The 13592-nt window shown below is 45.5% G+C and overlaps 1 protein-coding gene across 1 annotated transcript in view; it reads right to left on the bottom strand.

The window, feature by feature from the left end:
* Positions 1–11253, bottom strand: part of CACNG4 (calcium voltage-gated channel auxiliary subunit gamma 4) — a gene marked incomplete at both ends in the record, with an annotated part of 39966 nt that extends 28713 nt beyond the window's left edge. Inside the window, one exon of the mRNA XM_082326451.1 lies at positions 11031–11253. Within this exon, the coding sequence (XP_082182577.1) occupies positions 11031–11253 (223 nt within the window). The remainder of the gene's footprint in view (positions 1–11030) is intronic.
* Between the last annotated feature and the right edge of the window lie 2339 nt (positions 11254–13592).

Here is a 13592-nt window from a genome sequence, read left to right as displayed (position 1 = left end):
AAGGTCCTGGCTGTTCAGGTCTGGCCCTCATCCTGAACCACTTGCCCTTCATCCAGCTTCTGCATCTGAGCACTCCTCTGATCCTACAAAGTCGAGCGTGTTGGCTCTTTGTGTGGCCGAAGCCCTGAGTAAGACTTAGAATTCAGGTAGAAAATTTCTGGTCTGTTTTTCCTTCTCTGTGGCATTTTGCTGCTGTGTCCAAAGACTCTCTCCAGATAGAATGCTGACATTTATATACAGAAATTAAAATAAAATGAGGAAAAGGTGACTGGGAATTGGCTACCGGGAGACACAAAGTCTGTCATTAAAAATCAGACCAGGATTACAAGTAAAAACAAGAGGAATATCCCTAGAAAGCAAGTTATGACGGTAAACCTCTTTCAAAGACATTGGATGGAATGGGACAGCTATTTTTTTCCCCCTTAATCTGCTACCAAAGTATAAAGAGGATTCTATTTTAATAAGCACTACCGTAGCAGGACATTGCAAATGAATTGCTCAAATGGCTATAATTAGAAGTGATACTGCGAATACAGCCCTAGCATCATTCCTAAATACTACATGCTTTATTTCAGGTCTTGCATCTTTAAGGATACCAAAGCATCTCCAAAACCATCTGCATTTGCCAGTGCTAAAGGCAAGGACAAGAGTACAGCAAAATGTGCAGAGCAAAGGAGAAACGTTTACCAACCTCTGAAGCAAACCTTCGGTCTACTGAGGAGAACCACAGGATGTTTAATCTCATCATTAGCAGATAGCGGCATAGGCTTGGATAAATATTTTTGGAAACACCTAAGTAACTTAAAAAACCCAAATCCTGTTGACTCCCAATGCAACGTAAGCTTCAAAGACATAAACCTTTACTGGAAATACGGTTAGAGTTCATAAGCCACACTCTTTGAAAAGATTACTCATCATCTCGGAGGATCTTTTGTCGACAGACAAAAATGTGTTTTCGCAGCGGGCAGAGCTGAGGGGACGTGGACCAGCTCTGATCCAAATGCAGGGGGGGCAGATCCAAGCAGCACGAAGCCTGAGCCAAGAAACTCAGCCTCTTGCCAGGTTTATTGGCTTGAGTTCAGCACATGCATAAATGTAGAGGGGCTTTTTGGACCGGGGCTGTCTGTGTCCTACCGGTCCGTCTGGAAGAGGTTGGTCTGTCTGCAAAGAGCACACTGGTGAACCCAAAATTGCTGTAATGGCAAATAACTGATGCCCTGCAGCCTGCTGGCAGGAGGATGAGGATAAGCACCCAACTGGTTAGCGTTAGAGACTCTAGTTTGAAGAATCCATTTCTGAACTATTACTCAGCTCCCTGATTTATTAATTGATATTTTATCATGTCTAGGATAGCTCTGCTTGATACTGATGTTTTCCAACAGTTCCCCTAATAAAACCCAATTGGAATTGTTAATAATGTTGCCGAGCTCTAATTGTACAGAATAAACCGCTGTCAGCTGGGTGTATGTCGGGTGGCAGCGTGGGACCAGGGGAGGTTAAATTTGGGAGGAAAGAGATGGAGAGTCTGGGGCTCTGCCTCTGCAACCTGCACTGGAAATCAAGTTCCTGAAGCTTTGGCAGTTCACAATTGCCACCAAATAACCTAGCCACCATCAGCAGAGGCATGTCTGGAGAATAACAATCTATTTTGGGCTCTTTACTCCACTGGCTCAAGTAACAGCTCTGTTCAGTGAATCTGAGGGCTTCGACCCTGTTCATGATCCACGTGGATAAAAATGTGATGCGACATAATGCAACTTGCTGTTTCATCACTTTGCTAGAAACAAACCAACACACGAAGAAACCAACTCTAGCCAATTTTGCATTAAAATGTATGCAAGTATTTAAAAGAGCATTGCTATGGTTTATCTGAGTCTAGAAGATCCACTGGAGTAAGATTTTTAAAGCCCACTATTGCTATTAGTGAGTCATACACAAAGGTGTATTACTAACTTTCACATCTGGCTGCCTTTGAAAACTCAGTCTAAATAGTCACAAGATCTTCCAGCATTAAGAGTTTGCTATTTCATTTGCTTGCAGGGAGCTGAATGCTGGGGGCTGAGGTTTAAAAAAAAACACAACCAAACAACAGCATGGAAATTCTTACAACAAAATTACCCAGTGTCTTGCTAATAGCCATCACTGATATTCAGTGAGCCATGAGATAGGTATGCACAGCTCTAAGATAGGTATATGCAGTAAGTTGTATTTTAGATTTGATAATATTTAGGCAATGTACATCTGGCAAGATCCTATTTCAAGTCATAATTGCGACATGTCATGGTTCCTCTTAATGCCTAGCAGCAACAATAGATAAACTATGCCTCTGAGATGCAAGTAAGACACAATAACAATCCTAGCATTATTGAGTGCTACATATTTGGACAGAAGAAAATATTCAGTCATCCATATTCTACACAAAATTGCATTATTTAAAATGTATAAATGGGAGAAAACTGATCTGAAACCTCCAGTAGAGAATTGGCAGTGACTTTAAAAGGGTTATTAACTAAATCTGAAAAAAAGCCTGGCAGCTAAACGAGGGTGGTAATTCCTCACTGAACTGGGTACCTCTCCCCTTGAACAGGAGATGCTTGTCGCTTCTGAAAATCTTTGAAATATTTGGCATTATCAAGCTAACGGGACTGGCTAAGTGAGAAGCATTCAAAGGGCATAACTAAGTGGCACAATTCCAAAACAGCAATTAAAAGGCGGAATGCTTGAAAAAGAACAATAAAAGAGGTTAATTCGTATCAGGGTCTGGCAATCTGCACAGGAAAGACTGTAATTCCAAAACGCACTCTCCCTTCATCCATCTCTCTGTATCATGACTGCATGTTTATAATCTAATCTAGCATTCCTTCACATATAACATTTGACAAAAAATGACTCAATTCTATTGAAGAAGGACTTACAGTGCTATTTGTAAAGTAAGCAGGAGCCTGGATAAACACATGGGAAACAGAGTAAAACAGGTAGAGAAAAAAGAACGCAAACCTCATACCTTTTGGCAAGTATATGATTATACATTTTTCCTTGGCAGGAGGGCACAGAGATGCTCAAGAGTTAAGAAGAGAAATTAAAAATCCTAAATTTCTACCTGGGGCAGTATCTACCAGTTTTCTAAAGAAAGACTCTTGCACTGTCATTGAAAAGCTAATTTAGAAGGTACCTTTTTAGCAGAAGGAAAGTTTTAACATTTCAGCAAGGAGAGGCAAAAAGAGAATGAGAACAAAGATGTTCAGACGACAGGATGCCACAAGAAGGAGGAGAAAGAGGGGCTGGACTATGTGCCAGGCTAAATCAAGAGCTGCTTCAATGCTTTCACTGCATTTGACCCACAGCATGCAACAACTGGCAAAAATGCCCCCAGATTTGAAGGGAAATCTAGCTAAAGTCTGTCCAGGCTGGGCCATCCATCCTGCAGGCAGCTTGCCCTGGGGCTTGCTATTTTGAGAGATTAGAGAGGCCACATATCATTAATATTATAATAAATCCCAATATAGAGAAAGTCACCATCTCAAATGTTGCTCAAATGGTCCCCAGCACCTCTGTGTGTCCCTCCAAATAGCCAAAACAACCACTCTGAAAGGAAAAATAGGAGCCAAAGCCCAGGAAAGAGCCACCTTCCACTCTAAAATTCTGCAGGTAAAATGAACTGATGTGCTTTGGGAGTGGAGACAAATAACTAAAGGAAACAACTAACTGGGAATAGAAGAGAGAGAACAAAATACATTGTAATTTAACTGATCAAAATATGCTGAAGAAGTGAGAGACTTTAGGGCAAGGGAGAAAACAGTGAGAAGCCCTGCACGGCACTGGAGCTGTCTTCTGAAAACATCCTTTTGTTCTGAAGTCATAAATGTGTATCAGCCTCTCAGACATATGGGCAGTTGTGCATTTATCCTGTTTATTTTACTGCTCCTGTGCATCCTGCTTTGCCATCTGTTGGTAAGAATTTGGATGCTGAACCATAAGTCTGCGACATAATAAATACCAGTAAACAGAAATCTAAAATGAAGATAAGCACAAAGTAATGTTTGGAAGCAGGGCCAGTTTTTCAGTTCGATAGTATGATTTATTTCCTGAGATGAGTCTTGGCTCAGAAAAGTGGGACCAGCAGGAAAAGGTCCAATTGAAGGGACAGATCTACGATCCCTTCTCTTATATTGGCTTCATATTGGCATAATTCCACCGCCTTCCTAGAAAGCAGTTTAAATTTATGTAGGTGGAGAATCAGACTTAATCCTGTCCCTCAAGGAAGACATGCTTAAACACAAAATGTACATATAAAATATAAGTTGCAAGCAAAATGCTTCAAACCCAGTTGAAGTAGTGTTCATACACCATACGCATAGCTGGGCATCCCTATCACCATGTCCCAGTTTCTCCACATCTTCTTCTCCCTTTTATTATCCCTTTTCCTTATATATCTTTTCCCTTTTATTATCAGTACGAGAGGAAAGTGGGTGGGAAGGAAGGACAGGGGCAGAAAGATAAAGCACCTGGCCCCAAACCAGGCAGGGAACCTAGCGAAGCCCAGACCGACAAGCCCATCCTCCTCCTCCTCCCTCTCCATTTCCAGTTTGGGGAGGCAGAAATTACTGCTCAGCTCTTTGACACAAAAAACCACACAGACACCAACGAAATATCTGGATGCTGAGAGGTATTAATAACAGACTTCAAATTCGACTCAGTACTAAAGTACTCCTACTGCCTCAAAAGAATTAAAAATGAGATGAAAGCACTAGCCACTCCTCCCAATATTTTTTTCCTCTTTTTTTCCCTATTTCTGTAAAGATACACAAGGCTACAGAACGGAGGTATCAGATATACACACCTTCTCCCCCAGCTTTTTAAGAAGGTTGATGTGTTTTTCATCTGGCAAGACTCTGACCAAAACTACAGGCTGGACGGCACGATCTGGGCAGAAGTAACGCAGAGTGACCCAGCGAATGGGACAGGACCCACCAGGGAAATAATTACTGTGTTGAAATGTTACAGGAATGAAAAAATACATTGTCATATGTGTGTGTTTTACCAGTTTACACTGGCAAGCGTTAGTAGAGTTGCCAGAAGGCAGGGCAACCCCTGATGAGGTGCAAGAGCTATGAGCTCCTGCCAGTATCTAAAAACAGTAATAAAAGCCCATGGCAGAGGGTCGGTTAAAGGTAACGGCAGCTGGAAGAAGCCCAAAGATTACATTGCAAAGGTCCCTGAGAACCCCAAAATGACTTACTATGGCTCTGACAGATACTACCGCAAATGCCATCTGTCAACCACCTACAATATGCAGTATGATTTTATAGAGAATAAAAAAGTAACTATAGCACAACACAGCCACAGGTTTTCTATTTGTATAACCCAATGCATCCTTGACTCTTTCACATAACATTTCTGAAACCTAGGTAAGATTAATATTATCGACATTACATCTTGTACAAATGAAGAAGCTTTACAGCTGGATTACAAATGTGCTCTCATTGGTTTACCGCCTCCGGGGAGTACCTCTAATGCACAGAAAGGCTTTGGGTTCTAAGTTTTGCATTGGGATATCTGACACACTGAGAGCCATGGACAAAAACCCAAAACCCTTGTGTAGCCTGATAGCTCCCTGCTGGCTATATAGTAGATCGAGTTCAAGAAAGCAAATTAATTCATTAAAGCGGCACATATTCAGTCAATTAGCTTCAGATCCCTGTTTCATAGAGTGTCTCAGGAAGAAAGGATGTTTTGCTACATCAATACGGTCATTTGAGAACCTCTGTTAAATGTTCATAGAGGTGCATTTAGGAGCTCCGTGCTTTTTTATTTGAGAAAAGAATAGATAATGCCTTAACCCATCTTCTGCTGACAGTTCCTCCAGCACAAAATTTCTCAGGATTTTAAAGTATGTTATACTATGGACAATATTTCAGAGAGATTGAACTCTGCATCCCTAAAGATTGCTCCAAATTCAGAAACTCTCTTTAGCAAATGGAATGCTCTTGAAAAAAATTGACCTAAAAAGGCTGTCAAAAATGACTCCATCAATTGCTGACAAAACCGCACTGCTTCAAACGCTGTTGCAAAGATGATGTTGGAGCTCCGAGAATCGCTTTTAAAAACAATGAGTGCAGCCCAGGCACTTTCTCAACAGCACGTGTTTTACCTAGGAAACGGAGACGGGATAAGCAGGATGTATGGAAAGAAAGAATGAAAACAGGGGTTGAATCTCAGAAAAGACCTTCTCTAAAGTGTTTACATTTGTTTTGAAAGATTCATGGATGAAAGTTCACTCTTCAGGACCTATAATGCATATACAAAATATATATATATTGTCCAAGAAACAGCATATACAGAGTGAGTTTTTCATAGCAGAGACACCCATTTGTGCATTCTCCATTTGCAGCTACCTTCTTTCATAGTGTGAATATAGGCTCACATGCCTGTAAAAACCGAGCAGACCAACCATCGCTTAATGTGCCTGTGGATATAACCTCCAAGGCAGGTCATGCCTGAGATTAAAGCGATGTAACATTTGCTCTTCGGCAAATACAACTTTGGCAATAGCATTGGGATATAAAGTCTGCATTGTATGTAGTTTATTACAAATAGTGGTGGTGCTAGGACTTCATAGCATTGCTTTGAGAATACTAAAGAATATTCATTCTTTTTGGATGAGCCATGAATTCGCAGTATTGATGGATGGCAGCCTTCCTTTATTTGCTTGCCTCAAACATTTGTATAAGCATTTTTATTTTGTTTTCAAGAGTATCCATGGAAGCAGCGCACGCGCGTGCTGCAGTTCCCATGTTTGTGCGCATTCATCCAAGCCGGAAGACTTGCAAAAAATGGTGCAAATGTGCATTTGTGCAAGTTTTCAAGTCATAAATGATTTACTCGATCCTTCCTCCCAATTATAAACGATCCAGCCACCCAGTCAGGAAGGACACATGGTTCCGTGTGAATTAAATAACCAACTGCACCACTTGAAAAGTAAATGGCAAACAGGGAATACTGAAAGCAGTAGACACAATGGGTTCAAAGACATTCGTATGCTGAAGTGTTTAATAAAATACTCTTTGAATAGATTTAAATTACAAGTACATTACTTGATTTCATATCTTGATGTCACAGGGCCTGTAGAGCTCTCTATTGTGAGCTGTCCTATTAACTTCAGCGTGATTGTTCACCAAGATAAGCAGTTCCAGTGGATGAAGTGGTGTTTTTAAAATCTTTTTTTTTTTTCTTCTGTGCAAATATTTTAATAGCAGATCCTCCTTGTGACTAAGACCGTGCAAGGCTAGCTTACATAGTTGTGCTGCTCATTTACCGTAGGAACAGGGGCTGCTGGAAAATTATGGTGGTTTAATCTCTCTTTCTCAGGTTAGCTTGACCACAAAAGCATTATTCATAAGACACAGCGTTTGCTGTGTTTGCAAGACTCTGGTCTTCACCATCTTGGCAGGGACCCACAGCTTGTGACAACTACTGTAGCTGGAGCGTGGACACAGGACATAACAGCAGTCCCTTGAAATGGGGCTGATTTGCTCTTATTATTAATTTGTGGCTCGGGGTGCAGATTTCAGGTGTGGCCAGGATGGCTGTGCGGAGGCTTCATCAGAAACTTCTTCTTCCAGCGACTGTTTAACTTTAGCTGTCAAAAACTGCAGTTATTGTAGATGCTGTGGCCCTGGAAAACCCCAAGCCAGCTTTGCCAGGGAGCCCCTGGGCCATTTTACTGCAGAGGCTCAGTTGAATAGCATCCACTTCTGCTATACGCACATTCATACCAAGAATTATTTTAAACAGTTTCCTACCTAAGGCAATTACCTTGGATGCAAGTTTTAAAAATCTATGCAGAAATACTGCTATTGTTTAAAATCCACTCAATGAGCCTCCTACCTCCACCTTTGACAAACACGCTAAGAGAACAAAATTGGGATTATACAGGCAAGAGTTTGACTGATGTATCATTAACGCTACTTCTTGAGTGACTAAGCTCCATAGTAGTATCAACTACTAGTACTGAAACATGATTTCATCCCCAAGACAACTGCAGCTCCGAACAAAGATAATATGCTGGATCCCTAAACTGTATCACTCCCGTTAGCATTACAATGCTAATTTGTTGTAAAATGTTGTCCCGAGGAAGAAAAAAAAGAAAACATTGAGGAACACCTAATAATTTGGTTAGAAGGTTATTCTTTTCCATTCTGTTTCAGCAATTTTGTGTGAAATCTTGGAATTTGGGATACTGAACAGGCGATTGCTCAAAATCCAGCATACAGGTTGTTTTATGGATACAGTTCAAAAACATTTTAATGGAAAATTTCAGTTGACCTGAAATTTACTCTGCAAAATGCTTTATTCATGTCAAAAGCAATTGGAGAGGCTGTTCGAGGTATTCTGAGCTTTGGCACATTTGCGTCTTAGATTTGTCTTTTTGGTAAGAGTGAAATGGTGCTTAAGACCATTAAAATAAATTAAGTAGGTTTTTATAATTATTACTCCAAAACACAAAAAGAGTTTTAAAAATAGGTTTGAAGCCAGACCATTTAATCACATATAAAAATCTATAACTGAAATTATTTTCTTGCTGTGTATCTCCTCAGAGTTGCAACTATTATGTTGATTTTACTAAAAGACCCATCCACTCCGAATGAGTGATGCTCTGAAACAATCAAGGGGGTGTTGTTTTAAATCAGCTTCGAGAAATGGTTTTATTATTTTATGAAACAAAGGAACCTTTCCATGTCGAAATCAAAGTCCCATGATATGGCTTAAAACATGAATAATTTAATGTATCTATAGATTTTATCTTACAAAGACAGAACATACTGAAAATGTGGGAGAGAATGTAGTCTCTGTTCCTCATATCTGTGAACAGATGACAGTTTTCTCAAATTGTCCATTCTTAGCACATATTTGACAACTTTAAATTTTGTAACTTTGTAATTTGATTATGAGCATCTGAATTTTGAGCAGAAAAACTCAATTGCCGTTGGATAGGTGGGTCACATGAAATGCTTTTTTGTCCCCTGAATTGATGAGGAGTCAAGGCTCACTTGCACACAACTGCTGGGTGCAATTTTTCAGCAAATACCCTTGCAAAGAAAACGTGCCCAGAAAGGCACAGGCGCTGCCCCAGTGGTGCAACGAGGCCGGAGATCAGCCAGCGTTACTGGGCACCGATGGCAACGCTGCCCGTTTCTCACGACTTCACTGACTTCTTTTTTTTAACAGAGTTCTTACTTAAGCCTAGCTTAAACCAAGGGAAAAATTCCACCAGTTTCAGTCAAAGTTGCACTTCGTTTCTATGAATGAGATTCCTGGAAGGCCTTACAGAAATCCCGACTTTGGGAAGCTTAGGGATTTCTCCCGGAGACCACAGGCCCAGTCTTGCAGAGCATGCTCAGCAACTCCCGCAAGATGCAAACAAACTTATTTTCCATGGAAAACGGAGACTGAAACACTAGAACAAGCTCAGCAAAGATCATAAGATTTGGTTCAAGTGGAGGATGCTCAGCATCTCTCAGGCAAACTCAGGAGCTCTCAGACCCAAGCCTTCATTTTCCAGGTGTCATAAAAGCCCGCACCGAGAGTTAGATTTCCTTTAGGAGTTATAAAGCCGAGCATTATTATTACCCGTAAACCTTCACATTTCAGTAATTCTTTCGCTCTTTATTGTCTAAAAATATTTTCGTGTCCTACAGCTATTCTATGTATGTATACTATTACTAGGTAGCAAACCTGATATTTTAAGAGAAAAATGATGTTACGCTGTAGCCTTGAGCTGTTTGTTAGCAAAAGGAGAAGATGAGAACAGACGTGAGGGTGAGGTGCTTCTACCATGCCACAGCCTTTTCTGGGGAGAAAAAAACCTCCGAATACAGCTGCTAGCCTCTGAACTGTAGCTGGGCTCGGCTGGGCTGAGCTGTCTGTCAGTTAGAATAAACCAGGAAACCAGGTTTGTAAAGTTCGTGTCTGCTAAGTTGTGCTGATGGAATTAGGTGCGCTGAAGCCGATACGCCAAGTGCATTACTGTGGGAAGAAAGACTCCAGTGTACCTCCACCCCCACCAGCCACAAAGCAGCTCAGCAAAAGTCAACAGCTTTCCTCTGCGCTCTCCCTTTATCCAGCACCACCCAGGCTCCGTTAGCCTTTCGCGCGGTGAGAACGGACCAGCAGGTGAGGGGGTTCAGAGCCACCGCGGCCCTGACCCCGCTGCCCATGGCGTGTGTCCCTTTCCTGGGGATGTGCGGATTTCCCACGGTCAGAGCTCCGCGCACTCCACGGACAGATATTGTTTCCCATCTGGGCTTTCCGATCTGCTACGCCAAATCCTCTGAACACCCATGTGTTTCTTTGTCCCGGCAGTTACCCGCCGCGCCTTCTCTACAACTCCATTTTCAGAGAGGGAGCCACATGTTTGGCCTCTGCGGAAAACGGCGTGTCCTGCAACCCACCCCAGCCACTAAAACATGCATCTTCTAATTTGTTGATAGTATTCAGCCTGACCCTTGGGCTGTATTAAGTAACCCCGAGTCCACACTGAAGCACCTGAGCAGTAGCAACGACATCTTCAACCAGGTTCCCAGTGTCTCTGTCTGAAGGTAGATGGGGAGGAACTTGGGTTTCTGCTGTCCTGCCTGAGAACTGTGGCTGAGCCCCAAAGCCCCTGGGGCCAAAGCCCCGGGGGGCCCCCAGCCCTGAAGCCTGCAGGACTCAGATGCACCCCGAAAAGCCCGGAACCCGCCAGGAGCCCCCCAAAGCCCTGCAGCCCCGGGGTCCCTCAGCCCCGGGGCAGGGGGGGCCGCGGAGCCAGGTCGCCCCCCTGGGCAGAGCTCCCCCGGGCAGAGCTCCGCATCCCGCCGCCCGGTTCCCATGGCAATCTCCGAGATGCCGGTTGCCACGGTAACGCCATCCTCCTCCTCGGCCGTGTCCGAGGCAGCGGCGCGGCTCCGGCTCCGGCTCCGGCTGGGCTCAGCCCGGTCCCCCCCGGGCAGTTGCCTCCCCCCGCCCGGCGCGGCGCGGCCCCCCGGTACCTTCGAGGCAGCAGATCCTCCAGAGCCCCGAGTGCGTGAGGTCGCCCCGCGCCCGCCGCGGCGGTCCCTGCGCCTCGTCCGTCGTGATGTTGGTGCCGTTGCAGATGTGGGCGCTGGAGTAGAGCCAGTAGTCGGTGCCGATGGCGATGGCCATGAGGCTGAAGGCGGCGAAGGCGCCCACCGTGGTCAGCAGCATCTGGACGCCACGGTCACACCACACCATGGTGCTTCATAGTCCCCGCACGGGCGCGGGGGGCCGCACGACAGCGCCCGGCAGCCGCCGCCGCCGCCCGCGGGAGCAGCCGAGTCACGGGGCGGGGGGCGGAGGCGGCGGCGGGGGCGCGGCGGCGGGGGGGGGGGGGGAGCCGCCCGCCGCCGCCGTGGGGCCGGGCTCCGCCGCCAGCACCGCCCCGGCCGCGGGAGGGAGGGGCCGCCCGGCCGCGGGCCCCCGTGCGGGGGAGACCCGCCCGACCCCCGGCGGGCCGCTGCCCCGGCGGGGAGAGCCCGGCCCGCAGCCCCCGGCCCGCAGCCCCCGGCGGGGCCGAGCATCGCTTTGTTCGTTTGCTCTCGGTGGGCTCTGGCCGGCGACAGGAGCGCGATGATGCCACGCCTGAAGCGGCAGCTTCACGGGGAACGGAGGGGTGAGCGTGTGCGGGGCCGGCTCTCGACCCCGCACACGCCAGAGCCCGGCCAGAATTTGCCGGGAGATGAGGAAGGTGATGCCCACCTGAGGGGCGCGGGGCTCCGCGCCTTCCCTGCTCTCTCTGGGTGGGTTACGCACACCTTCCTTCTGCTGCGCGGGCTGCCCTGGAAAGCGCCCTGGAAACGGTGCCAAATACAGTGGGGGAAAAGCGTTGCAACCCCAAGGAGGGTGCCCGCACCGCCGGGGAGCCAGAGCAGAGCGAACGGGGGGCTTAGCCATGGTTACCTCCTGCAGCCTCACTCTGCAATTAGTTACGCAAGGAGGTTGTAGGCAAGTATTTGGGTTGCTGGTTTTCTCCTGTTTGGCAGGGGATGGAGAGAATCCAACACCCCAGAATATTTCCCTTTGGAAAACCAAGGGGAGAAATAGCTACACCATTTTTTATCGTGTTATCCTGCCTTCCACCCCTGACTCTCAGCACTGCGAGTTGACAAGTCGGTCCTGCCTCCACCTCATCCGAGTTGACAAGCCAGATGAATGGGAAGCCTTCCTGATCAGCTAATGCATTTGTGTGGAGGGAACGTGGCAGCACACCAGTTTTATGTATATGAATTAGGGAGTGGGAGGACAAGAGCTACAAACCTCGAGAAATACAGCGCTCTTCCCGAGCAGTGCGTGGATGGCTGCAGGTGCTTGTGTGACTCCGCTGCTCGGCATACCAACGCAGAAATGCTTTTCAGCTGCTCATCCTTTTCATAAAAACTGGGAAAGCAAAAAGCAAATACAAATTAAAAGCTGGTCTTTATTTCACAGAGACCTCGGCAAATTGCTCAGACTGAAGCCCATAAACATAGAAGAGCTCCAAAGTTAGATGCTTGGTTTAAGCATGAAAATTATGCTTTTCTGTTCAGTTGTAGTTTGCAGGTTTATCAGTGCCTTTGCAAAATCACCTTCTAAGTGAATGTCTCCATTAGGGATGGAAGAATGAAGCCAGGTAAACTCAAAAGCAGAGTGAAGCCTCGTTCAGAAAAACTGGATCGAGCATTTAAGTTTAATGAGGTTCAACAAACTTCTCATTTAAAATATATGTTTGTACCTCTGGGCTTTGGGGGTTTGGACAGAGTGGGAAAATGAGGTACTGAAACAGCAGGAGAGAAGCTATTTCCATAGCTTTTTAAACCTATCAAGCCTTAATTAATATTATTTATTTGTATTGCTGTATTGCCTGAGAGGTGCTTATGGCCGGCTCCCCACGGCAAGGCGCAGGGGGAGGGCGGCTGGGCTGCGCCCAGGGCAGGGGTCCCGCTCGGCACAGAAGTGTCCTCCTCAAGTGCTCCCGGTCCAGACGTGCAACAGGAGACGGGGTGAATGGCGGCTGCTCTGGTGGGTTCTCAGCAGCCTCCGCCAGCAGAAAGGGGACACACAACTGCAGGGTTTGCCATGGGCTGGGAGCCACAGCCCTGCGGCAACCCTCCCGCGCAGTCCTATTGATCGTGCAAGGTACAAGTACATTAACAGAATTTATTAATAAAACCTCTTGCTCCTCTTCCTCCCCCCCGCATTTTTGCAAAGAAAACGTCTGTTTCTGTTTCTCCTGCCCTGTGAGAAATAACTCAGGCTCCTAAAGGGTTACAGAGAAGCATCCAAGGCAGACAATCATTTTCTGCCCAAGCTATCTTCTTTAGTTTAAAAATGTTCTCTATTCTTTTGAAATGCATGAAGTAGATTGTGGGAGAGCTAATATTATATTCCACTACTGAAAGCTGGTGGAGTATTTTACACTGATGTCTGGCTCTAGTGATTTTCTAAGGATTTTGAATTCATTAAATCCAGCCATTGAATAATCTCCATTCGTGGCGGAAGGAAGGCAAAAGTGCTTATGCTCCTCAATAGCAAAAAAGCGTGTAGTCTTTTCTTAA

Source organism: Platalea leucorodia (assembly GCF_965183815.1).
Source record: "Platalea leucorodia genome assembly, chromosome: 14".
Taxonomy (NCBI): domain Eukaryota; kingdom Metazoa; phylum Chordata; class Aves; order Pelecaniformes; family Threskiornithidae; genus Platalea; species Platalea leucorodia.
This window is presented reverse-complemented; position numbering and strand designations above follow the sequence as displayed.